Source organism: Cavia porcellus, unplaced genomic scaffold (assembly GCF_034190915.1).
Source record: "Cavia porcellus strain 051 isolate PalLab524CR breed Dunkin Hartley unplaced genomic scaffold, mCavPor4.1 scaffold_30, whole genome shotgun sequence".
Lineage (NCBI taxonomy): Eukaryota > Metazoa > Chordata > Mammalia > Rodentia > Caviidae > Cavia > Cavia porcellus.
The window spans coordinates 46,310,379-46,336,528 of NW_026947513.1; the positions used below are offsets into that span (position 1 = coordinate 46,310,379).

General features: G+C 42.1%; 1 protein-coding gene across 10 annotated transcripts in view; it reads left to right on the plus strand.

The window, feature by feature from the left end:
- Positions 1-26,150, plus strand: part of Slc4a4 (solute carrier family 4 member 4) — a 329,139-nt gene that overhangs the window by 162,772 nt on the left and 140,217 nt on the right. For 6 of the 10 annotated variants that reach the window (XM_063240311.1, XM_063240312.1, XM_063240308.1 and 3 more), the window contains 2 exons: positions 2,368-2,463; positions 25,749-25,825. In XM_063240311.1, the coding sequence (XP_063096381.1) occupies positions 2,368-2,463; positions 25,749-25,825 (173 nt within the window). The remainder of the gene's footprint in view (positions 1-2,367; positions 2,464-25,748; positions 25,826-26,150) is intronic. The other 4 variants (XM_063240310.1, XM_063240314.1, NM_001173030.1 and 1 more) reach the window with 1 other exon arrangement.

Here is a 26,150-nt window from a genome sequence, read left to right on the forward strand (position 1 = left end):
ATATTGTATCTTCTAACTTTTGAAACTTTGGTGTTAGCTTTGGGGACCACTTTTTTCAAAATTTCATCTTTGGAGTAAGTTTCTGAAGAGCAGAAACAGTCCTGACAAGGGCTGCAAAGTTTGTGTCTCTCTCTCTGCACAGAATGTGGATGGTCCCACAGACCGTGGGGTCAGAATTTGTGCACTTAGGTCATAGGTGCTGTGGGCCTCCTGTTTTCCATGCATACAGGCAGCCAGGTGGCTCCAGTCAGGTTCTGCCAAAGCCCAGGTGCTACGTCCCTGTGGGCAGCTCCTATCCTTGGAGACTTCACGCCTGTCCTTGGAGCCAGGTCTTTGTCTCTCTGTCCCCTTAGGTAGGAGATGGCACCAGGAAAGCCAGTGCACACACAAAGGAGTTTGCAACTTTAGCTCCCACAGAGGGTAGCCACAGACATGTTGAGGGGAAGGACAGTTAGTTATCCATCACTTTTGAGGTTGGGGGTAGCTCCAAACCCTCACACTCTCTGCAGGAGCAAGCCCTGTGCTAGAGACAAAGTTTACCATGTGGGACCAACCTCTGTTGGTCCTCACTGATCCCACACTTCAGGGGGCCCTGGATTGGGCCTAGATGGACAGGCTTGGCTGTTCACACTCACCTTTCATTAGCCAAGATAGTGGGAAGATGGGCTTTTGAAGCAGCTCACTGAGCTGTCAAAAGAAATAGGAGGTCAGACTTGGTCAGCATGATAATATATATTTGCAAATGCCTCCTTCTTGACAAAAGCAATTGTGGAATACTCTCAATTTGTTCATTTCCCTTTTTCATTTTCTTAGTACAATAAAAACTTGCAAAGAAACTCAATTATGGGAAACAATTAAAAATTCAGATGACAAAGAGAAGACATCAGATGTGCTCCAGACAGGTGCTGGCACAGATGGCCTGCTCACAAGCCCTGGCTTTATTTACAGCTTTTAAACCCAGACAGATAAATTGACAAAAATGTTTTTGGATTTTATAATGTGCTGGATGCCCAAATGGAGTCATAAACTTACATTAATTCATAAACGCTTCAGTTTAAAGCTTAACCTCCCAAGTCACCATTTGTCTGTCTTATCTGTTGCACATTTGGGTGAATAGATTACCTAACATTTGGATATGTTTTAATTGTTTATTGCTTTGACCATGAGATCAGGTAATGACTGTCTTTATTGTGAAGGAAAAAAAACTTTCTTAAGTCAAATTGCACCTAGTCTAAAGGGTAGGCATATCCAAACCCTTTGTTGTTCCTTAAAGCATAATTTCGCTCTCCACTTCTTACTGGCCTTTGGAACTTGGTGACTGATGAGACAGCAAAGCGAGGGAGATGAAACCCAAGCTCCAATGAAACTCTCCTCAAGAAGAGGTTGACGCTGCTACCCTGTGATGTGATGAACCCGGAGGAACCATAGTGCATACGTCACCTGTGTCATAGTTCAGCTTTGGTGTGTCTGAAATTTGGCAAGGGTGCGCCTGATTTTGAAATCACGTTAATTAGCTGACACCTGTAATCTTATTACTCTTTGAGGCTGAGGCAAGAGGATTGCAAATTCAAGCCCAACTTGTGCAGTTTAATGAGACTGTCTTAAAATTTAAAAAATTTCCTTGGATTTGATACTGAGTACTACCAAAAGAAAAAAAATAAACAAACAAAAACAACAACAAAACTCAAATAAGTGTTACAAGGCAGCAGAAAATGAAGATTAATATGAATTGCTAAAGGGGTTTGTATTGAGGCATTAATTTTTGCATATTCTAGTGTCAGGCTGCTAGGGGGCAGAAGAATACAAAAACACTTGGGAATAAATTTAATATTCATCAAAGAAAATCTCTTAGAAATGGAAGTCTGAAATGGTGCTTTCTGCGTTTGTGAACAAATCCCTGGAAGGGTCTGTTGGGCAGCTCCTGGAGAGCCGCTTACTGATCCATCTCCCTGCCCGTGCTGACCGCTGTGTGCAACTTCCCTCTTGTGTGCTTATGTGGCGCAGTGATCAAGTCCTCATCTGACATCTGGAGAGTAGTGTTCACCACGTGAATCTCTTTTCTGGATATAATCCCTGTTTTGTGTGTTCGAGTTGCAGGGTGGATCACCTGTGGAATTTGGAAAGCTACCATCATTGAACGCCATTGTTCTTTTCTTTTAATTCTTTGGCTGTGTTGGGATTTGTTTCACCCAGGGGTGCGGGGTCATGGAAGGGGTGTGTGTCACTGTAATATGTCATTGTTCTCCTCTAACCTGCTTGTGTGATTTGCTTTAGCATTTTTTCTTCTTAATTAATGCTTCCATCCTCATCCTTGCTGTGGCTGCCCATGTGTACTCCTCCTTCTGTCTTCTGCTTCTGACACTAAAGCCTGCAGCCCGCTTGAGAACTCAGTGCCCTGCCTAGCAGCCCGCACCTCAGAGGATGACTCCTGCGTGCGGCGCACCCCCAGCATGGGATGGCTGAGTAAGTCTGCGGCCGGGGAGGGCGAGGATGTGGCAGTGGGCGAAGGTGGGCAGGAGACGGGCTGGTGGTGACTGAGTGGAGGGCATCCTTAAGGGTGCCCGAGGGTACGATGGAGGACTCCTATAGGCTGCTGCTGGCTGCTTCCTGCTACCACCAATGACTGTGGTGATCAGGACTGACCTGAATTCCCAGCGAGGACCTTGTGATGCAGTGGGAAAGTGCCGTACAAGGGTCAGGGCTGGCCCTGCACCACTGTCTCTCGGGGCCCTGCTCAGAAACTCTGTCATCTCTGGGCAATGCGGGACCCTGAAGAGGGCTGTGAGCCTTGGGATGGCGTCTCTGAGGTGCTTAGAAAGCATTCAGGTACCAGGGAAGAGGAAGAGCTTCTAAATTCTGGATCTAAAAGCCATCACATGGCAGTCACATGGCAAAAAGAAGGCACTGTGTGCAGTAAATGGGAACAGAGAGCACAGGACAGAAGTTTCACCTTTTCAAAATTGATTGATTGATTGAAGCAGGGTCTTATGTAGTCTAGGCTGGCCTTTAACTTGTGGAGGTTTTCCTGCGTTAGCTGCTCAAGTGCTGGAATTATAGGCGTGCACCACCTTTTCAAAATTTAGAGCTTATTAAGGGGATGAGACTCACAGAAAACCAAAGGGAAGTGAACCGAAACCATGTGGATCTTTCATCTTTCCCAAAGATTCCCAGATCCATTATACATGCTGACATCATTAGGTTTTTAATTGTTTGTTATTTTCTTTGGGAAGGTGTGTTTTTCAGCTAAGTTAATGGGAAACATTTTGGTACATCCTGAATTTTGTCTCTAATACAATGGGTGGTGTGTTATTAAGTTCAAGTGTGGGAGATTCACATGGGCCGAAGGCCAGAGGATCTACTGACCTACCGTAAAGCCCAATGCTTGTACGATTTTCACTGTAGGAGTCATGCATCCCTCCTGATAAATTGTTTTATTCCTTACTTATGCCTTTTGAGCATTTAAATTTAAGCAAGAAATTTAGATACTGTTGCTTGGAGTGAGGAAGGATTGGATTTGAATCTTGGTTTTATTACTGCTGGCTGTGCTGGCCAAGTTACTTCTCTCTTTTAAACTTGCATGTTTAAACTGTCAAATTGCATGGATCTTACCAACATAAGATTGTCATGAGAATTATTTAGAAACATGTTAATTGCTTAGCATAGTGTTTAGTACTCAGTACATGAGCATTATTATTTCTAGCAAAAAAGAGGAATTGCTAAAAGAGTTATGGCTATTTTTATTTTTAAAAGTTTTATTTATGCCATAAATTGTATGTCCAGATTGCAAACTATTTTTGTGTATAACACATCAAGGAAATTGACCAAAATGTTGAGTTTGTTGGTGATCTAGAAATACAGCAACTATTTGGAAATCAGCCTAAAGCTAAAACCTAAGCGAGTCCTTTAAAGAAACTGCATATTTTAGTAATGAGAAGACTTTTTTGTCTATTTATGTAGTAAATTCTCTCCCTCAGCTCTCATCTCTGTGTAGTCTCATGCATCTTCCCCAGGGGTATCAGTTCCATAAATTAAATACACACCTGTTGAATAACAAAGATGTACAGGTTCATGTCTTCTTAATGTGAATTCCTCCTCTATCAGTTTGTCCTGTCTCTTTTGTTTTCTAAAATGCGAAATCCACACTGTCGGTGTGTCACTGCCCACCCTGGAGTCCTTTGATGGGGACCTGTCCAGAAATATTCAGTAAGGCCTGCATGAAATTCTATCTCCTTTATAAAATAGTTTTTGTAAACAGAGATCATTTTGAGCCCAAATGTATATAATGCCTACCATCTGTGCCTGTAACTGACTTACTATGTATTGCTTCATGCTGTTCTCTGGTCTCTCACCGTATTTTTCAGTCCAGCTGTGTAAAAAGCTTCCTGCGGCAGGCATAGTGTCTCCTGCCGTGTGCCTGTGAGTGGTGGTGAGTGGGTGTGGTGCAGTGCCCAGGTCTAAAGGTTTCTTCGTGTGTCCCGCTGCCACCTCGCTTTCACTGGAGGCTGTGTGGGCCTCAGCAATCATTCAGCCAGAAGTGAATGTGGGCTATTGGAAAAACCCTCATATTTCTTTACATCCAAAGTGATGAATTTGATTATCAATTCTAACACTTAATGTGATGTTTTTAAAAAACTGCCAAAAATATCCGCTTAAAAACAAGGTTCCTAACAAGATTCCGTGGAGTTAATCTTTCAATATTCTCAGCTGATATTTTCAGGCCACCGTGACTTGAAGGAAGTAGCTACCTTTAAAAAGCTGCCTTTAAAGGTGCTTGTGTGAAGGAAGCTCTTGTCACTTCCCGTTGTGCACATCTCCTCTTAATTGTCGCCTGAGGCAGATGTGTGCTGCCCGCTATTGAATTAGAAGCTGGAACAAAACCAGAAATGATTTTCTCTCATGTATCTCACAACTAGGTCTGAATTTAGCTTTGACCACTGAGAACAAAAAGGCTTCCTCTCCGCTTTTCAGGACAGGTTAATGCCAACCTAAACACTTCACCGGGATTAGAGCATAAGATCCCCTGTCTTGGGAGATCCCAAATGGCTTTTCACATTGAGTGCCAGTCTGTGAATTCAGTTTGACATCTCAAAGCCGGATCCCTTGAGCCTTCAGAAAACACCTGTGTCCTTTTGCAGTTCATGGTGGTCCAGATCACCTGCTGCTGACTCTCAGGTCTGAGCCTCACAGAGGCACATGAGCCCCAGTGGGTGTCCAGTCGTCTTCTGCTGGGGCTTCCGTAGATTTAACCATTTTTTCCCTTCACTTAGCAGGTGTATCTTCAATCCTGGGGCAATCAATTCTATTACAACCATTACCAATGTAAAACCCCCTGCAATGACACAGTATCAAACTCCGCTGTTTGTCTGATCAGTTTTAATTACCGCTGTTCTCCTTCTCCTCTCCCTACCTGTGCTCGCTGCAGGCATTACTATATTACTCACAGATCGAAATTTAAATACAACTTTCTTCGATCCGGCTGGAGGGGGAGACCCCATCCTATATCAACACTTATTCTGATTCTTCATACCCCGAAAATGTTGGTTTATATCCTTCCCGTACTAATTAATCTTTTATCAAAACCAATCATCTATACTACTCACACTGGCTACTCATATGAATCGGCCTAGAAATAAGTATAATAGCCACAATCCCTATCATAATGACCAACTACACCCCCCGATCTACAGAAGCTGCAGCCAAATATTTCCTCACCCAAGCATCAGCATCAATACTCTTATTATTTTCAGTTATTCTAACCTTAGCATATTCAGGACAATGGGCTATCATTCACTACCAAAACCAGATAGTCTCATTTATACTCACTACCTCCCTAATAATGAAATTGGGACTAGCCCCCTTCCACTTTTGAGTACCTGAAGTCTCCCAAGGCATCCCCTATTATCAGGTCTCATTTTACTAACCTGACAAAAATCTCCCCCTTAACCATCCGTCCTTTTCCAATCATTCTCTGTGATCAGCCAGCCCCTATTCCTTATCGTCAGCCGTCCTGTCAATTCTGTTAGGAGGGTGAGGGGTTAAACCAAACACAACTACGAAAAATCATAGCACACACATCAATTGCCCACATGGGGTGAATGGCAGCTATTTTAATCTACAACCTGTCAATCATACTAATAAGTTACATTATCTATATCTCCCTTACAACCTCCATATTTTCCATATTTCTTATATATAATAGTGTCTGTTTGGCTTGGGTGGACATTCTCTGGGCAGGGATGGGTCCAGCTCAGCATTGGCTGGCAGATTCTTATCCAGTGCACTGTCACTGTTGCCCTAAATGTGATCAGGAAGTAAGTTTTTTTCTTTTCACTTAAACTATAGATTCTTATTTCATCCTGTAGCCAGGCTACACAGTTAACAGTGGCATTTGAAACATTACATTTTGAGTCGGATTTTTTTTTTGTTACAATTTTTAAGTTTTTTTGGAGCATTACTGGAATTTAGCAGTTGCAACAATTGCAGATTCTAGAGACTGTATTGAGTAAAGTAATTTTTTCTGGCTTTGATTTTTTTTTTTTTTTTTTTTTTTTTTGTAGTACCTAGAATCACCACTGCACCACGGAGCTATATCCCTAACCCTTTTTAAATACTTTGTCTTGAGACAGAGTCTCTCTGGCTTGTGCAGACAGGACTTGAACTTGTGACCCAGCTGCTTCAGCTCAGCCTCCCAAAGTGTACCTCACATGCCATGAATTTTCTTGGAAATACTTAGAATTTGTTTAGAAAAGTGGTGAATCCAGAGAGTTAACAAGCTCAATTCAGCAGTCATTCTCTGAGCTTTTAGTCTCTAAGGCACACAGTCTGGTTGGGAATCTCATAGGTTACAGTGGCTCAGGAGAGGCCGGGGAGGGCCTCTGAGAGGAGGAAGCCAGCCGTGCCCTGGAGTGTGTGGGGCAGCAGTGCGTGGTGCATTCAGAAGTGCTTGTTGAAGAACGGGTTGTGAAACATCCAGAGAGAGTAAGGAAAATTCTTAGGGGAGACAGGGTTTTCAGTGAACTTTAAGAAATGGGCCATAGTTCCGTAGATGAAGATTGGCGTAGAGCAGTGTGAGGCTGGATGGAGAGGAAGGTCTGAGTGCCCAGTGGGTGTGAGACAGTGTTCCTGCAGAGTGGGGTAAGCGAGCACATTAAAGTGGCAGGAGCAGCCTGAGCATAGGCTATGGGGCAGCTAAAGCGGCATTGAAGTTTGTCTGTTTCATGGGAGACCCGCGAGCTCTTCCACATGAAGGGAGTGGGGGCTGCAAGGATCCTCTGAATGTGAGAGTTAGGAGGTAGGGAGGGGAGGTGGTTCTGGGCCAGGTTTGGAACACAGGGGATTATGCAGGAAGCCTTGTGAGGACAGTCTGCAGAGCGTGGCAGCTGGACCAGATATTAGTCAAGAGGAAGGAAGGAATCCAGGTTGGCTCAGGTATTGACCCTTCCACGGGAGGATGACAAGCAGGTGTTGGTGAAGACAGCCATTTCTGTCCTCGCCGTGCATCTGTGATCTGTTTTACCAGGAAACCTTAGTTTACTTATTGTGGGCCAAGGCTTGTCTGTATTTTGGCCGTGTTACCACATTCTTAGCTTAGGTTTTCAGAGCCCCATCGAGGCCGTCCTTTAGGGTGCAGAGTACCCACTGCATCACAGTTATTTACTGTGCACTTTGCTCTTGAGGCCAAGTGTTTTTCTTTCCATGGCTTGTTTCTTTTTTCAGCAGGTTTATGAGGTAGGCTTGTAGTTGAATGAGAATCTTTGGGTCAGTTATTGTACCTTTCCATATATGTTTTGGCCTGCAAAAACCAAAGCAGATCCAAGTATAACTTAAAAAGTTCCTTCACTGTAGCTGTTCTAAGTTGTAATTTTCAAAAGACTGTGCAGAATAAAATCTTTCAGCAACCTGACATCTATCTTCAGATTTTTTTTAGTTAACAAGACATTGAGAAATGTACATAGTAGGCAAGAATAAGTAGCAATGTTCTTAAAATACAGATAGTCCTACCCACTTACAGAAATATACCCTGAGTCTCTCAGTGAGGTCTTGTGAGTTGTTTCTTTGGTGTATAATATTGAATTGACAGTGGATTACAATACAGTATATGCTGATTTTAAATAGCTATGAATAGAAAGACAACCAAACAATGGAGAGAGAATAAAAACTTAGGGGTTTTCTTATATTTCAGAATACTGGAGACTTAGAAGAGATTTCAAGAGGAAAGATTTGCAAAACTTGGCAGTTTTTGGACATAAAGTAGGGTTTTCTGGTTTTTGTTGTTGTTATGTTTGTCCTTAACAGTTTGTGAAGAGTCTAGCTTGTTTTGGACAGCATGGTGCACCGTGAGACAGTGTGTGTAGTGAAACTCTTCTTTCCTACGCAGCTCTCTCTCTTTCCCTGGCTTTCGCATGCCTTATCTTTCTCCCTTCTTGCAAGCTGGGAACGTGGAGTCTACTCCAGTGCCCTCTCCTGCTCCTCCCACAAGGTGTGCCACGTGTGTTCCATGCTCGGCCGCAGTGCTGCTGGGCTCTGCCTGCTTTCTGGTCTTACTGCCAGTGCTTTGGTTCAGGGTCTCATTGTGTTGATCCAGCAGCCCACCCTCTGGGGTCACTGCTCACACTCAGGTGCTTGCAGGAGCATCTTACATTTTGCCTCTCAGTTAATCTTACTTCTTCTTACTTACTTACTGGTGAAAAGTTACTTCTTCATGAGGGAGTGCTCACTCATTGCAGCTGAGACACATGTAAATACTCAACCTGACATTCAAGACCTGTTATACCTACGTCCAGCACTGAGACAGCAGCATTTCTCCCCCTGTGAGTCACTTCCCTGTGGGCCATTTTGACAGCTATCTACTATTCCTGGAATTTGAGGAGTGTTTCCCTTTTATGGCCTTTCCTGGAGCAATCTGGCTACCCAGAATACTCTCCTTCCCCTGAGACTTTCTGTCACTGTGTTGCCCTGCTGCAGGCCCCACATTCTCTTGAAGCCCTTTCCAACTTCAGGTGTCCTCTTTGACCTTGAACCCTGGAAGTACCGTTCTGAGGTTTCTCAAGTGACATATGTCTTGATTTTGTTCTGTGGTGTGCAGGTGCATGGATCACTGCCTCTTAAGGGCAGGACTCACACCGACTTCATTTAGACATCTTCCCTCTCAGGTACTGGCAGACTGGCCATGGACCAATCCTTCTAGTCCCACAAGCAAACCTTTACAGGAAATAATCCATACATATTGTTTATGGCTACTTTCTTTGGTAGCTGAGAATTGTATATTGCGACAGAGAACATAGTGCCCATAAAACCTAAACTATTTATTGTCAGCCAGTAAAAGGGTTTTGACTCTTGCCCTATATATCTGGTTCTCAGAATAGATACCAAGGAGCCCCAAGTGTCTCCAGGATTCCTCAGAGGGACTGAAACATCCTGGTCTAAAATTTTCTTTATATAATTAAACCAAAATAGTATTTTTCAATTGATTGAGCACATATGAAAACATGATCCAATTATATTTCATAACTGCATATTATTAAATTTTTTATTTTGGAAAATAGTTGTGTTTCATAAAACTTTTAATGTATAATGTATTTATTATTATTTTAAAGTGAATGGATGAGTAACTGTTTTTTAAAAAATTTCTGTTTTGATTTCTGGTTGGAAATTTTTTTTATTTTAAATAAAATAAAACAAAATGAAACAGAACAAAGCCAAATCAGAGCAGAACAATACAGACAACACAGGACTTCAAAACAAGTCAACAGCAAATATAACAGTGGCTACCATAATGTCTCTTGTTTTCTTCAAAATAGTTATCCATTCACACATAGTAATATCAAACATAACAAAATACTATAAAACCAATCAAAAGATTGAAAACATTACAAGACTTCAAAACCAGGTAACAGGAAATGAACAATGGTTACTACAATGTCTTGTTTTCTTCAAAACAGTTGTCCATGCTATCACACATAATAAAATCAAATAAAACACAACAAAATAAGGCCAATCAAAGCAAAAGAATAAAGGCTTTATAGGGCTTCAGAACAAGATGATAGGAAATCAGCAGTGGGTCATAATTTCTTGCTTTCTTCAAAATGATGTGGAAAATTTTGGTAGCTGCAACCTGGTAAATACTCTGTATGTGTATTCTTTTGGGCCCTGAGGCCAGGAGGTTTGATACATGCTATTCCACTGTATCTGGAAACCCTTATATGTAGCAGGAAATCAGGAAGTGTACAACGCTTAAATGAACAAGCGACAGAACCAGATGATTAAAACGTGACATTAGATGAAGTATGTGATGGTGATTGGAAGTCTTGGAAGGAAAGATTAACTGGGTCACTGAGCGAGGGCACCGAGTACATGTGTGTGTGGCCCTGGATTCCGCCTCGGCCTGTGGAGCCTGGTGTATGAAGAGTGGCATGTGAGGGCCCGGGTGAAGAGCAGGTCTTCCGAAGTCCTTTCGCTGCTTCACTGGCAACTAATAGTCATGATAGGCCGGGTTTTGATTCAGTGATGGCAAACCCCAAAATCTCAATGTATAACACCACAAAAGTTTCTTCCTTACTCATGCTGCTAAACATCCAGTGGCCTCTGCAGGGACCTCAGATTGTCCTCCTTAGTGAGGATATAGGCTCATTACACTGACACAGTCCCTGTAGCAGTGAGCTAGAGTCGTGGCGTCACACAGGTGCTTCTTAAATTGTGCCCAGAGATGACACATGTCAGTGTCATGTGAGTGACATAGTGATGCATGTGTCCACACCTGACTCTGAACCATGGTACACTGCCCATGCTTAGAAGGTGGAGTATGTGGAGTATGGCACTGTTGACTACTGCCCACTCACAGCAGAAATCAGAGACTTGAGTTTGCAAGATTGAAAGAATTGTGAAGCTATGCAAGACCAGTGACAGCAAAGCTTCTCCTCTGTGCTCTTGTGGGTAGAGGGTAAGAGTTTTCATAACAAAGGGCAGTTATGTTTGCCAGTTAAAGGTCTATCATCAAGCCAGTGAGAGTGCAGTTTGTAGGGCACTTCTGAGTTAGACTGGATTAATTTAAAACTGATGGAGTGTCTTTCATGCAAATGTCCAATAAAGTGTTCTTATTAGACCAAACAATGTCTGGATTCAATTACTGGAGACAAGTGAAGATCTAACTATGTGAATTAGTATGTCTGTGCACACGCCAATGAGAGACAAGACAAAAAGCAAATGCAGTATTCTAGCTGCAGATAGTTTCGAAGTTAATAATGAAATTTCTTCTTGGCAACAAACAGTAGAATTTTACTCTGATGGAAATTTCTGGAAGACTCTTCAGAAATGGGACTTTTCCTCCCTGTGGTGAGCAGAATGTTGTCCTAGGAACTTGGCCCTCTTGGACTCCTCTGTGTCCTTCATCCTCTAGGCTCTTGTGCTCGTTCATTGCCTGTTCATTCCTGTTTCTCTCTGCCTCTCTCCTACAGATGCTCTATGTCAGGTCCTTCTCGTTCCTTGTGGACAATTTCAGTGAACTACCATCTCGCTTCTTTAAATCCACCCTTTGCAGCAGCTGCAAGGAGCCGTCTATGCTGAGTGTGAGCACACCTCTCCCTCTGTTCAGAAGCCTTCACTGAGCTCCCTGTCAGTTTTAGGCTCAAGCTCACGTTCCCTAACTGGTTAATATTTTAAGACCAAGCCTAAGTTCTTTAGCCTGCGAGGTGCTCCTGGACTTGATCTCTGCTTAACTCCCTAATCATTTTTTGATAAGTGCTCTTGTACTAGATGCTCAAGCAGTTGAGACTCAGGCATGTGTGTTCCATGCTTTGCAGTCTATCTCTTTCTCGGCCATGTTGTCTCAGCTCTCCTCCAGTTGATGGGACTAAATTTAACCTGTTAATGAGCCTCTTACTTCCTACATATTTTTTCATAGCTTTTTACCTTCTCCCCCCATCTCACTTCCTGACCCCACTGATTCATCATCACATCTTTATTGGCAAAGTCCTTAAAGAGCCTGGACCATGTCCCTTTCATCTTTCTATCTCTGGTTCCAAAATAATGTTATGCCCTTAGTATACAATCAATAAATGTTGGAATGGACCAAGTCAGTCTCCTGATCCTTGCCACGATGGAAATATTAGCTACTCACAGTGCTGTTGCATCTGGTTCTTATTTATTCCCTCTAAGTTGGTACAAAGAAAGACTTTATGATCATCTTTAAGAGTTTAGTCAATCTGAAAATGAATAAAAGAGGAAACAGAATATGTTACTTCTACTTAACCAGAATGTGTGGTGTCTGTTAGCTTGAGATAAACCTTTTGGATAATAGTTTTATTTTTGGATTTGACTATTGAACAAAATTTTAGAAGAAATAATGACAAATACCTCAAATTTGGCTTGATTGTATAATTAGCACCTCTCCTCTCTATATCTCTCTTAGTCTCTATCTATCTATCTGTTTATATCTACCTATTGATCTCTTGTATCTCTCTCTGTGGTGTTTGTGATGATGTCAGGAGCTGCTATGTGGCCTGCATTGTGATTGTTCTTGCATAGATTGGGGTTGCTTTGGAAGAAACAGTATTTGTCACCCAGGGCTTACCACAGTGCTGACCACACTGATACTTCATTAATGTTTTGACTAAAGGAATCTGGGTCCTGGCATAGAGACAGAGATGGAGAACCAGACCCCAGACAGTCCATACCAGTTATTATCATGAGTGAAAAGTAAGTCACTTTTGTGTGTAGTTGTGAGGATATGAGGTTGATATTTTACTATAACCTTGCCCATTTGATTGCTGAAAGTGATCAGCCAGGCACTGACCATAGATTTATAGACTCAGAGCTTTCCTTTCCACTCGCTCCTCTGCTTGTCAGGCTCTGTGCTTTTCAGGGTCTTGCTCGCCACCACGGATTCTGCTAACAGAGGTTTGGACATTGACAGTGTGGCATTTTGTGGTTGTAGGAACATGAGACTCCTGGTGTTTATCAATGAGAGGCAGCAAACCAGCATAGGAAGGTGTAATTTTCTGGGATATTTCTGTTTGGTAAGGCCCTTTCTTACCAATCCAGAGCACACAGACTAGTGTGAGTTGTGATCAGCTCACTCTTCTGTCAAAGCCATGTCCCGCACCACATTCTGCGAGTATAGCTGTGGTTTCAAAGCAGTGTATTTATGGTCTTAATGGGAGAATATAGAGGAGACTAACATCAGCATCCTTTTAAGGGAATATCCAGCCAAACCTAATGATAATGACAGATTTTCTCTTAGAAAAAGTTTACTTTAAGAATGAATCTTTCCTAACACACATTTAATCTGAGGTTTGAGTTTAAGGAATTGCTGTTTTTAAGATGTCAAGATTAAATCATTTCCCCAGAACATTTTGAATAATTTTTGCCTGAATTTCTGAGAGACTGCCTAGCACCTGAAAGAAAGAAACATTTTACACTTAACTAGTTGGCCAGGCTGTGTGGATTGTTATCATTATTTGAAATAACGTCAACGATGATTGTGACTATGATGTTCAATACAAGTGGTTATTGTAACGTTAGCCTGGGAAGATTCCTTCCCCTTTACTGGTAATAGTTTCATTGTTTCTAGATACAATGATAGAGTTTTGGAGTGTTATATTCATTTATATTGTCCATTCATTCACTTAATTTTTTTAAGTAGTATCTTTCCCGTATGCTGGGACTATAAAACAAACAAAGCAAACATAGTCCTTGTCTTCAGAGAACTACTAGTTAGACTTGTTTTTTCTTTTTTTAACCAAAGGAATAGTGATGCTTATCAAGAAAGTGCTGGTGGCAGTGCTGGTGGAGAGCGGTGCACAGCTGGAGGAGGAGAAGAGAACTCAGAGTCTGTCGAGCCAGAGGTGGAAACATGGCCATCCTTACTGAGTTTCTGAAAGCAGATCTTGCGTTGTTGTCTTGGAGAACAGAATTAGACCTTATGGACGAACATTTCTGTGCAGAACATATTTATTTGAGGTTTCCGAGTGTTTGGATAAGGGTGCCATATAACTTGTAGAGATCATTGATTTTTTTCCAGGAGGATTGATAACCTGATGTGGGTTTTGGTTTTCCCGTGTTCAGGCTGGGGATGCTCTGTCAGTGAGGATGCAGTCCCCTCTTCTTGCAGGAGAAGCAGGGCTTTCCCACCAGGGGGCCTGTACCCCAGCTTCTGGCTGGGATGAAGCCTGCAGGATCTTGCTTTCTGGTGCAAGAGAATTGTAAAAAGATGAGATGGCCTCTGTTCATGAAACATCTTAGTTAAATCCAGGAACACATAAGACATAGCTTACTGTTAAGAAGACTCATGGAAATTAGGTGTATTTAAATGGAAACCAGATCTTTCTGAGCATGTGTGTGCTTTTGTTAACATTCTGAATGTAATGTACAAACTATCTTTTGGTCCATAGAAATGCTGTTGCCACTGAAATAGTTTATCACATGTATCAGTGAAATGGATTGCCTTATAGGTAACAAGTGTATCACCACCAAAAGTATATAAGCAGATATTAGGAAACCGATTGTATCTAATGTTATAGGAGAAAAAAAATGTTAGGAAGTAAGTAGTTAGATAAACTCCATGTGTCCTTTGACTTTGATATGAGCTACATCTCTAAATACACCAAATTTCCCGGAAAATCTTCCCTCTGGGATGTCTAAATTTACTGTGCACTCTGTATCATATGGCTGATCCAGAGCTAATGTGCAACTGTGAGGAATTTCCAGTAGTTTTGTACTGGTGGAATTACCAAGCTCTTCTCTATATCTTGATTCAGCAGAAAGGAAGTTTTAGGACATACCTTTGCCCGCTGATATAAGCAGTTTTTAACTTGGATAACTAGACCCAGTGAAGCATTCTCAAAAGTGTCTGATTCACGTATTTTTTACTTGCTTTTTTATTCAACCAACTCACTGTCGCTGTCACTTCAGTAGGGAACTGAGAAAATGATACACCATTGTGCCTCAGTCAGAATAACAGGTACTGACAGGAGCTAAGGTCAGGGTCTCTTCCAGCCAAGCCACCGAGAAACTTCCCATGCCGCCCCACACTGCGGTGACCGGGGGCAGCCACGGGCTCAGTGTGGGTCAGCCCCATGAGCTGGCAGCGCCGTGAGGAGTTACTGCACTCTGCGGCGATTTGAACAGCTTCCCCGGCACAGAGCTGCCCCCCAAGCCCTGACTGCAGCGGGAGGGGTGGCTGTGTGTAGTGGAGGCCTGGACAGTGTCTTGTTAGCCTTGTAAAGTCCTAAATCTATGACTGTTTCTACACGTGCACCTGTGTTTAAACCTCCGTATCTGGGTACAGATGGAGGATTTTGCTAAACGTTTTGCTTTTTTTGCACATACTAATACTTTTCAGGTGTAAGGGTTTTTGGTAACTAAAACTTCAGATTAAAATCTTTGGTAATTTAGACAGCACTTTTGGGAAAAAATTTCCCTTGCCATAATTTAAAAATAGTGTAGGTAGTATTTCATGGAACATATTAAAGTATTAAAAGTTTATTTTATAAACTTTACATTTTAGAATTTGACATAATTAAATCTGCTAAGGTTGGCTGCTAGATCTTAATGTTTCTGTTTGATCTTAGATGGTTCTAATGCAAGTGCATTGGTTAGTAGTGACATAATATAGGGGGAACGTAATACTATATCTTTATTAAAGCGCTTTTACGGATATTATGAACTTGAAGAGCACAGAGACTTCTAAAGTAAACAAAAGTCTTTGCTCTCTCTTCTCTCTCAGGCCTGTCCCTGTAGCAGCCACTTTTAACCCTTTCAATAGTCCCATGTTTCTCTTTTATAGTTTTCATGATAATCTCCATATTTCTATAAAAAGAACCTTACTTTGCCACTTTTGAGTTTTCACTCTCAATATTTATTAGTTTATCCTTGACAGAAACCATTTATTTCTGCACTTTTCTTCCCTTCAAATATATTTTACTATTATTCTAGTTCTGTTATAGATTGAATTTGTGACTGTAGGTATTTGTGCTTCTGTGGTTTTGAACAAGTGGTTGTAGGACTTGGAAATGTTACTTGTGGGGTGAGGGGGTCGCACTCCGCTTTTCTTTTCCTTCCTCTTCTCTCTCTGACTTTCTACTTCTGCCGTTGCTTCTTTTGGTTTTGTTGTCAGTATTGGTTACATTTACTTTCTTGTCTTTATAAGTAAATCCTATTCTTTCCACCTCTGTTGGAAATCCATAATTAGAATTTACGTTATGAATTTATGACATAGTTTACCCTACAGCTGCCTAATGACCTACGAGTGGGAGATCTTTTGTGACCTTTGTTTGACTGTTTACGTTGCATGGGGTTTTCGTGCTCTTCCGGTGTTTGCAGGGTACTAGGCAGCCCCCAGCATGCCTCATGCAGTTTCTGGCAAGTCTGTCCATCCTCGTTGCTTCCTGCTGCTCCACGGCCTCCTCGGCGCAGAGATGCTCTGGCTTGTCCTTCCCCCGCCGTCCTCGGTGGGAGCTTTGCCGATCACCTTGTCAGGCAGCTTCACATGAAAGGGTGAACTAGTATTAACATTTGGAAGAGTTTTTTCTGAAAGTTTCCATGACTTTTTCACGATCACTTGATGATTTGAAAGAGTGTAGAGTTCTTAGCTAAAGATAGTTTTCTTCTAGAACAGTTCTGTTAGCTTCTGTTAGGAAGCATCAGCTTCTGCTGTTTAAGAGAATTCCAAGCTCTCATTGTAGATGGAAAATGTTAACCAACCCTTTTCATTCATGATGCCACAAAGTCTCACCATGATTCATTTGCATACAGGACTGGGTTTCTTATTAATTTTTGTGTAGTTTATTTTACTTTCCCCTTCAGGCTTTTGTGATAAGAACAGAGACGTCCTTCAGCCCTAGAATGACCTCATGATAATGTTAATTCCTCTCTTTTCCTAGTTCTGGCTTAATAAAACTCCTGGTAATCAGACACTGGCCTTTCTGGATTGAAGCTCCTCACTTCTGATTTGTTCTCTCATATTTTCAAGCTGTGTCCCTTCTCTCCTTATCTTATGAAGAGTTTGTTCTTTTCGAACTCTTACTTTAGGAGATTTTATTTTTGAGATCTCATATACGTGTATGCATATGGTTCAAGGAATGTTTGTCCATTCTAAAACCTTTTTCTTGTTCCTCGTTTTATTTTTCATAACATCTTGTCTCAATATAATTTAAAAATCCTCTGTAGACTAATAAGAATTTCTGAGTTTTCTAATTGTATGATTGTTTCATATGTGTTTTCTTTAGGATGTCTGTTAGTCTTCGGCTTTTCCTCTTAGACGTCTAATGTTCCTCGGATGTCCATTTATATTAAAAAGGACTTTGGTTTTAGCATGGCAGGCAGTGCTGTGCCAGGCGTCCTCTCATGTGGCAGATGTGGAGGGATTTGCTCTGAGGCACAGACAGCTGCCTTGTCTCTTGCTGAATTCCCTTTGGCGGTGCCTTGTGGGTGGGCACCCTGCGGCCTTCTGTCCACGTGGGAGAGCTCCGTGGGCCCCTCTGTGCCTCTCTCCCTCCCGCTGTCCCAGCCTGTGCCGGCTCCTGGCTCCGCTCCACTTGCATCCTCTCAGGTGGAGTTTCCTCAGAGTCCTTCAGGGAAACTCTCTGCTGTGGCTCTGTGCCCCTCTGCCACTTGACATCACAACTTCTGAGTAATGTAAGTGGTGTTAGTTTCCGTTGCTCTGTTTGCTTTTCTTCTTACAGACTTTTCCACGTCTCTTGTCTCTGCTGGTCTTTTGCCAGCTCCTTTCACTGATGTGGCTTTGCACTTTTTTTTTTTTTTAAGTATCTAGGAAGGTTAAAGTGATAAACCCACTTAGTCAGTCATCTGCTGTTTGCCAGTCTGAATTGGTTGCTTTCTTAAAGTATTTTAAGCGTTGATACTTCATCAAATTGGAGAACTCCGCCATTCATCTGATGGGTAAGATTTTCCTGTGTCTTGGATCTGGTGTCTAAATATAGATGTGAGAGAGTAATCAGACATTGCACACAAGTGCACGTCCTGCTCTTGGAATGATGTGCCTTGCTGGGCCTACTGAAATTCCTCTTTAAGTTACCTTTGGGGCATTGGCTTGCCATTGCTGTGGGTGAGTGCCCGTTTGGAATGAAGGTAGAGAGGTGTTTATTTCTGTTTCTAGTACGGTGTTGTTTAGGCTTTCCCTGTGTATCCTTCTAGCAGTTAGCACTGGGTGGCTGCAGTGAGCTTCTCTTTTGTCTTTCTATTTTTGTGAGATAAGAAGGTCTCCATTTGTTTGATGTACGTCCACCTATATTTCTTGGATAAAATAATTACTTTGTCCATTTTCGTATCGTGTATGTACACAGGTATCAGTACGTATATGTATGTTTTTATACATGTATGTGCATGTGAGACAGGTAGAAAGAGAACTGTCACAGAGAGAACAGTTACAAAGGGAACTGCTATCTTAAGGACCACAGATGCTTTGAAGTGCTTTGTAGAGACCTTTCTGTTTAATGAATTTTGCAATTGTCTCTGCTTGTGTGTGAGAGAGAGATAGAAAGAGAGAGAGACAGAAAGACAGAGAGGATGACATACTTTTTAAAGTATTTTCTGTCTTTAAATCACTATAAAACTTAAATATTCAGAACCACATTATTAGGATAGGAATCAAAGAATTCAGAAGTTGTGTGATTGCAAGTTGGAAGTTAAAAGAGCTGGAAGAGACATCTTTCGGGCGAATGAGGGAAGAGGGTTACAATTCCAAGCCCAGCTACTGACGCCCCCTCTGAAAATAAAAACTGAGACGGGCTGGGGTGTAAGGCGGCGTGAGGGCCCTGGATTCGATTCCCAGGAGCCTCTCCCTCATACACATATGGAGGAAGGGGAGGAAGAGAAGAAAAGCAGGAGAGGCGGGAGAAATGGACTTCGCATCCTGGATGTCCAGGATTCAATCCCTGTCTTGGGTAAAGCTCACAGAGGAGAGAAAAAACGGACTAACCCAGAAATGGGATCAGAGGGAGTGAGATGCGTAGACACCCCGGCACGGCACGGACAGCAGACCCAAGGGAGAAGAGCAGGGCCAGGCCACAGCGGGGTCCCTGGCGGGCCAGTGCTGTGGGGCCGCACTCTCGCCACCCCACAGGGCGAGGCTGCCACCGCCTCCCTCATCTCTGCCAGGCACTAGGAACCACTGCAGCTCGGCCCATTTCATGCACCTACTTGCTGTCGTTATCTGGGTCTTTGATGTCTCTTTTCTCCAAGTTTGCTCCGCTTTGAGTCTGTCCCATGCTTCAGGTTATCTCTGTCCCCTCCCTTGCGCTCCAAGGCCCAGCACCAGTCATGCTAAAGCTGGCACCTGCTTTGTCTCTTCTGGGTCCTCACCCCAGTGCCTCCGTGGTGGGGCTTTATGGCTTCCTGCCCGACTCTGATCCCTGTGTTGGCCCAGGCACTATGGGCAAGTCTGAAAGAGGGTTTTGGTTCTGTTAGTTCTGGGCCGGCTACTGATTTCTCCTTGTTTGTCCCCAGGTTTCTGACTGTGAGGCTGGTAGAGGTGCCACAGTGTCTCTGTTCACAGGAAGGAGGCCAGGTGGCTGTCCTCCGATAACTCATTTATAGATACTCCTGAAGTGCCAGTCATGCTGGGCTCACAGGACAGAACTGAGGGCCTTGGCCCCACAGTCCTGCAGTGGAATATGATAGTCCTGAACAAAAGCAATAAAGCTCTTCTGAGGAACAATAAAAATGAAAAAGCCAAAATATCCACACTGGTTTTTCTTAGTTATGAGATTCCCTCAAAAGTTCCTAGTGACTGATGCTACTGTTAGTGTTCCTTAGTCTGACATTTATGTGTTAGGCATTTCTGTCTTTTATTTAAAGGGTGGAATGAGAAGGGATTAGAGGGTCTTAATGACTTGCCTGTTACATTATTATTTCTGGTGGGGATAGCTCTTGATAACTTGTTGCCAAGGAAAACAAAGCCATTCCTCTGGGGGTAATCAAAACCTTTGAAAGTACCCCAAGCAAGTTAATCTCATCTCATTGTGTTCCTATTTCTGGAGACTGATGTGGGAAGAAACTGCAGTTGGAAGAACTTGAAATGTGGAAAATCAATGTGAAAACAGTGGATAACTGGCCGCATGTGAAGCAGGACGTTCAGAAGCATGTGATATCTTTAGTAACTGTACTGTTGCTGCTTTTAGTGGATTTCTTTATTGTCACAGAGCTGTGCTTTGGTGCTACTGTTTAGTGACACTGGCAAACAGAGTAGCAGAGTTCAACATTTATTCCCTTCTTCATGGAGAGAAGAAGATAAATAAAACTCAGCCTGGGTGCTGCTCAGCGGTAGAGTGCTGGCCTGCCATGCATGAGGCACTGCAGACAACTCTTAATTTTGGGAAGAGCTGTGCTGCAAAATAAGAATGTGTCTGTCTTAAATAACCTTAGCAGTGTTATATGGCATGTAATTGGCATGTAAATAAAATACACCCTTTTTGATTGTATGTTTCCTCTTCATTAGGAAGAAGTTTGTGTGTTATTTATATAAATGACACCGAGATCAGTTTTCTTCATAAGGAGGTGGAATTGTATTAATAAATGCAAGTTTAAATTATGACTTTACTATTTTCTGTTTGTGTTTTCTTAGTGCCACTTAACCTTGTTGCAGTTCATTTTTTTTAATCCATAAAGTGGCAGTAATAATGTTAGCCTTGCCATGTTGCTATAAAGTGTAAGACATGTTGGTTAAAGTATTTGGTAGTGCGAAGTTCAGCTGGCCATTGGTGTTGGATGTAGACATCTTCTAGCAGGTTTTTTATGTCAATAAAAGCGGGAGAGGTGGCGGGGAGTACTGGTGGGAATGCAGAATGAAGTAATGTGCAGTCAGCTTCCAGTGGTTGAGGTAAAATACCTGAGATGAACAGTTGATACTGGAAAAGGTTATTCAGACTCATTGTTTCAGAAAGCTCATTTTGCAGTCTTTGTCTCTGTTGCCTGGAGCCTGCAGAGCACAGTATCTCATGGCAGAGTTTGGAGTAGAGAAGGGCTGTCTACACAGCAGCTGGGAGGCACAGGAGGACCTCTTGCAGGGCCTGACCTTCATTTCCTGTTACCAGGCCCCACCTCCTGACACTCACACCACCCCATCGGTGCCTCATGCCCAGGACGAGGCTTGCAGCACAGGACCTTTCTGGATATTCCCACTCCTAGATTCTAGCTGTGCGTGTTTCTGAAAATAAATAGAACTCATACCTCTGAAGTTTTATATGAGCATGCAGATTCATTTATATATTTTATGTAAGTTACCTCACTTATTGTTATGCTGAAGTCTTTTCATATTAAATTAGTCTTAAGAATGTTCCCTAGAATGTTCCAGTATGTTTTCTAGACCATGAGACTTTTTCGATAGCTCCTAACTGTGTTCTCTATTGCCTCATCAGGGAGGTGGTGAGGCAAGGAGGTTTACATGTCACCGTGTTCTCTGCCCATGTGCATTTCTTACTGTCCATACTTTAATATCATCTTTCTGCTGTGCTGGAAACTCTCTTCACCCATTTTATCCTTCTTTTGTCTTTCTTTGATACTGGGAATTGAACTCAGGACCTTGTGCTTGCTAGGCAGGTGCTATGCGGCTGAGCTACATCTCCACCCGCTTCACGCATATTTATTTATTTATTATTTTAAAAAGCAAAACAGAAAAAAGGTTAGAAATGATACAGAATTTCAAAAAAATAGGAAATTAACACTAGTTAATATATTGCATCTTGTTATTTTAGAAGTAGCTGTTCAGTTTATAAGATTAGGCATAAAAAATGATCAAACAATAAGTGTTGTTATTCTTTAGCATATATGTAGCAATTCATAAAGGCTTTTGCAATTGTGTCCCTCACTGGAGCCTTCACTCGTTTTTATTGTATTTAATAGACACAATTGCAAAAGACTATGAATCGCTACATGTATGCTAAAGAATAACAACAGTTTTTAAACTTAGCACAGAATGTGATTAATTTTTATAGAAACACTGTGTACCTGCCAAATGGGTACTTTGAAAATGAAATTGTTTTTGATTGTATGAAACTGCTTGAAAATGTGATTCTCTAAAGCTTTCTTTGCCTTACAGCCAGAAAACAGTGTTATGGAAATTAATTATGATTATGCACTTGACATTGGTTCTTCTCTTTTTAAAATCAAAATTAAGAAAAAAGTTTCTTTGGTCTAAGAACAATCATAGACATTTATATGCCCTGGCTGTTAGGTGGACAGGGTGCGCTAAGGGTAGCTTTGGGGAAGTATCATCCGCAAGTGACATTTTTCTATAGACCCCTCCCCACTCACTGTATATAATGAATTTACATTATAGGTCAAAACTCTAAATAGTGAGCACTGAGTTATTCTGACCATGTATCTTACTACGTGTCAGTTGCATACTGTGCACAATGGAACGTTGTCAGGGGCCTGTTGTACCACAGCTTCCTGAGTTTGCCTAGCTCCACACACGCATTCCTGATTCCCACATGCAATCTGATTTGTTATCTCTTTTGGCTCTCACCTGGTCTTTGATTTGCATAACATGTTTCTGGAAAAATTTGATCAAAAAATGAGTTTCCAAAACAAATTCTAGGTAAGGATGCAAAGGGAAAATTGAATATTCTTTTCATATGTTTCTGTGACAGAAATGTGACTCGAATGATTTGCGTGAGAAAGGGTAGTTTAAAGCAGGGGCATAGAGAATGGCGAGTTTTCAGGGGTCGCCTTTGGAATTCTAGCTTGAATGTGTCTCTTTTTTGAGCAGCAGTTTTCACTGTTCAGCATGCTTCAAAACTACGTGGAAAGTTTGCTAAAACCCACATTACTATGCTGCATACCAGGAGTTTCACAGAAGTGGTTTGGGGTGAGTCTCAGGAGCTTGCATTTCTAATAAGCAGATACTGCTGGCTCAGGGACTGTACTTCGGAAAGCACGATTTAGAGGCTAGTGTTTGTTTCTGGTTCGAGGTGTTGGAGACTGGGCATGGGAAGCTTAATAGGGAAAAAGATGAGAAAAGTTTGAAGACTGCAGATCATCTTGCTTAATTACCTGGAGCTTGACTTCTGAGCTCATCCAGTACATGGTTTACAAAGTGGAAAGTTAGTGACGCGGCAGTATTAATCACTTTTATTGATGGGAACCAGAGATATTAAGGAGGGACAATAGATTGGATTGTTTAATATCACCTTTTTCTCTCTTATCTGGTTCTTGCATCTTCTTTCAACCTCTGCCCTCCCATCTAGTGTATATATAGATCGCTGTATTATATTAAACTGTGTTTCAGAAATGAGAGAAATAATGAGATCATACACAAGGCTTCTTGGAAAAGTCATCACATCAGTCAAGTTTATCATCATAGTAAAAACTTCGCTCATTTGCCTTTTACCTATTCAGCAATTAAGACAATGATTGCGATGAAATATACCTTTATAGTATTTACAAAGATTTTTCAAAGCAAATCAATATGTTTAGACTGTTGTCCAGTTAACTTATTTAATGAAAAACTTCTTTCAAGTTATTTCCATACTGTCATTTATATACAATTAATTTGATAATTAGAAAGCAATCTGATCTATGTACCTATAGCAGCTGATTTTAACTTACAAATATGATCAAGACTCCTAAGGCTTCATTGCTTTAGGAATACATAATTCATTTGCGCAGACAAAATACTCACTTACTCCTAATAATAGGTTTTGTTTTTCAATAATTGCAAAATTGTCCCCGTTTATCATTTACTGGTAGTGTCAATCTCAGCACTGTTTGGAGGCATTAATGTTTGTGTCTCATGTCTTTTACATTGAATGGACACTGGAAGTCTAGCATTTGTTTCAGGGTAGAAAACCTGACTTTAAAGAGATTCTTTTAATTTTGCTTATAAAGCACTTTTTCAGATGTTACTTTCCTTTAATAATGTCCTGTGCTCCAGGTTTCCTAGAATAACACATCCTATCAGGTAGAGGATTTAAGAGATCTAGGCCATGCTTACTCAATGAAATGCAGCAGAGTGGAAAATACCCTGTCTTGCTAGCTCAAGAAAATGCATTTTTATGATCTAGTAGTTAAAGGTGATTATATTATTCAAATAGCTGCTGCTAGACAGACATTTATTGTCTATTTGGAATAGACTTTAGTCTTATAAAATTATGTTTTGGAGTTTCTGTGTGCAAGAATTAAAGTCTGCATTCTAAAGAATGAGATGTAGAAGCCAGTGTGAAGCTGTTTTGAACTTCTTCTGTGCTTCTTTTCAACCCTTGTCCTCTTGCTGTGAAGACCAGCCTGAGCTGAATCATTGAGGATTAATAATGAATGCATTACTCAGCACCCTGCAGGGCTGGGTCAAACACCTTGGCTTTCGAAAGTTACTTTTTTTTTGCTTAGCAAGCCTAGAAATTTCAGGTCCAACTGTAGAATGAAAGTTCAGTGTTCTGTTGATTCACATGGGCTCCCTGAAAGTGGTCAGTGACAGTTCTGTGTTGCCCTCCTCTCTGTCCATGTGTAAGAGTGTCACAAGTAACTAAATTCACTAGACGAGATGTCTAGTGAATTTACCTTGGCTTGCTGTATTGCTGGTGATAGAACTGTGGGGGACCGGTGGCGGCTAATATAAATGACCTTTATTTTGAGAATGCGGGGAGAGACACCCCCGATCCCCTGGGGTGCGGCATCCCCCCCAGCAATCTCTCCGTGGAACACGTGGAGTGGGGGCATACATGTAGCTTAGGTTAGGGGTGGTGCCTGGGGGGCATTAGGGATGCACAGGTATCTCATTGGCACTAATTTGGTGCCAGGGACAAATTCCTAGGGGTGAGGAAGATAGGGCCACAGGTAAATTCCTAGGGGTGGGGGAGATAGGAGCTCCTTGGTTCCACCTGAGGCTTTACTGGCTACAGTGTCCTGTCTGGGCCAAAACTCTTTCCTATCCCGTCTTATGATTATTATTATGAAAAGGGGTGAAGATTTCTTTCTTTACTGCTTCCTGCTGAGAGGAGGTGCTGTACTGGGGTCTAGGGAAGTCGATGGGATGCCGGTTGATGCCCAGGTTAACAGCTGGGAGGGTTAGTTTCTATGTAGTAGTCCAGTGAAATTTAGCCTTTGACTTGAAAGAGGTTCCATGTGTTAAGGAGGAAGAATGGATATGTTTATTTTAGACTGGCAGATGGGCGTGCAGAGAGAAAAGGGAGCTTTTAAGGTAAAGAATGAGGATTCTGGATTAGATGCCCCCTAACAGTGACCCAGGTGTCCACCAAAGAAGGGAAGGCAAGTGGCTTTTCTGCTGGAGCAGAGGACTGTGCTCTGGGAAGTGAAGGCAGGGCTGGGGACAGGAAATCCAGTCTTGCATCCAGAGTCGGGTTCTGGGGGTGGGTGAAGAAGTGGTCTCTCCAAGCAATCCGAAGAGGAAAGGACACCAGGTAGATTAGCATACAGGAAAGGCAGTGGCATAGAGTAAGCCAAACTGGGAGAAGATTTATTTTTATGCTTATTATTTTACAAGTTTTTTCCCCTAAAGTTTAGTTTATCTTTAACTAAGACCAGGAAGTAAGACTTAAAATATCTGGGCCATTACCTGCTTTCCATTTAACCATGTTTGTACCCCAACCTGGATTCTGGAAACCTCTTCGGGAGAGTCCTGATGTGGTTTAAAGCATTGTTACTGTTCCCATCGCCATGCAGTAGTGTTTGTGATGTGTGCAAACCGAGCTGTGTTTCCTGAAATGAATGCCTATTTAGAGTGCAGCATGGGGCTCCCACCCACTTGAGCACTTAGAGTGCCTACTTGTGTCTTCCAGGTAGCCCAGCCATGACCCACAGGAACCTGACGTCCTCCAGTCTCAACGACATTTCTGATAAACCAGAGAAGGACCAGGTAAGCAAAAGAGTCTCACTGCTTTGGAATACAGTGGGAATGTGCATCTCAGAGATGCTGGGAAAGGCAGTGAGCCATTCGGTGTAAATGGGATCTCACTGCTCTGGAGTCAGGGCAGAACTGGAATCCCACCTCCAGCCTGTGGATGGGTTCACCTGGACAGTTTCAACCTTGGAGTCTCGGTTGGTTTGACTTTTTTTTTTGTATCAGAAGTCGAACTCAAGACCTTGCGCTTGCCAGGCAGGCTCTATGCTGCTAAGCTATATCCTCTGCCCTTGGCTTGTCTTTAAAATAGGAATAACCTCTTCAGGTTTATTGTGGGAAT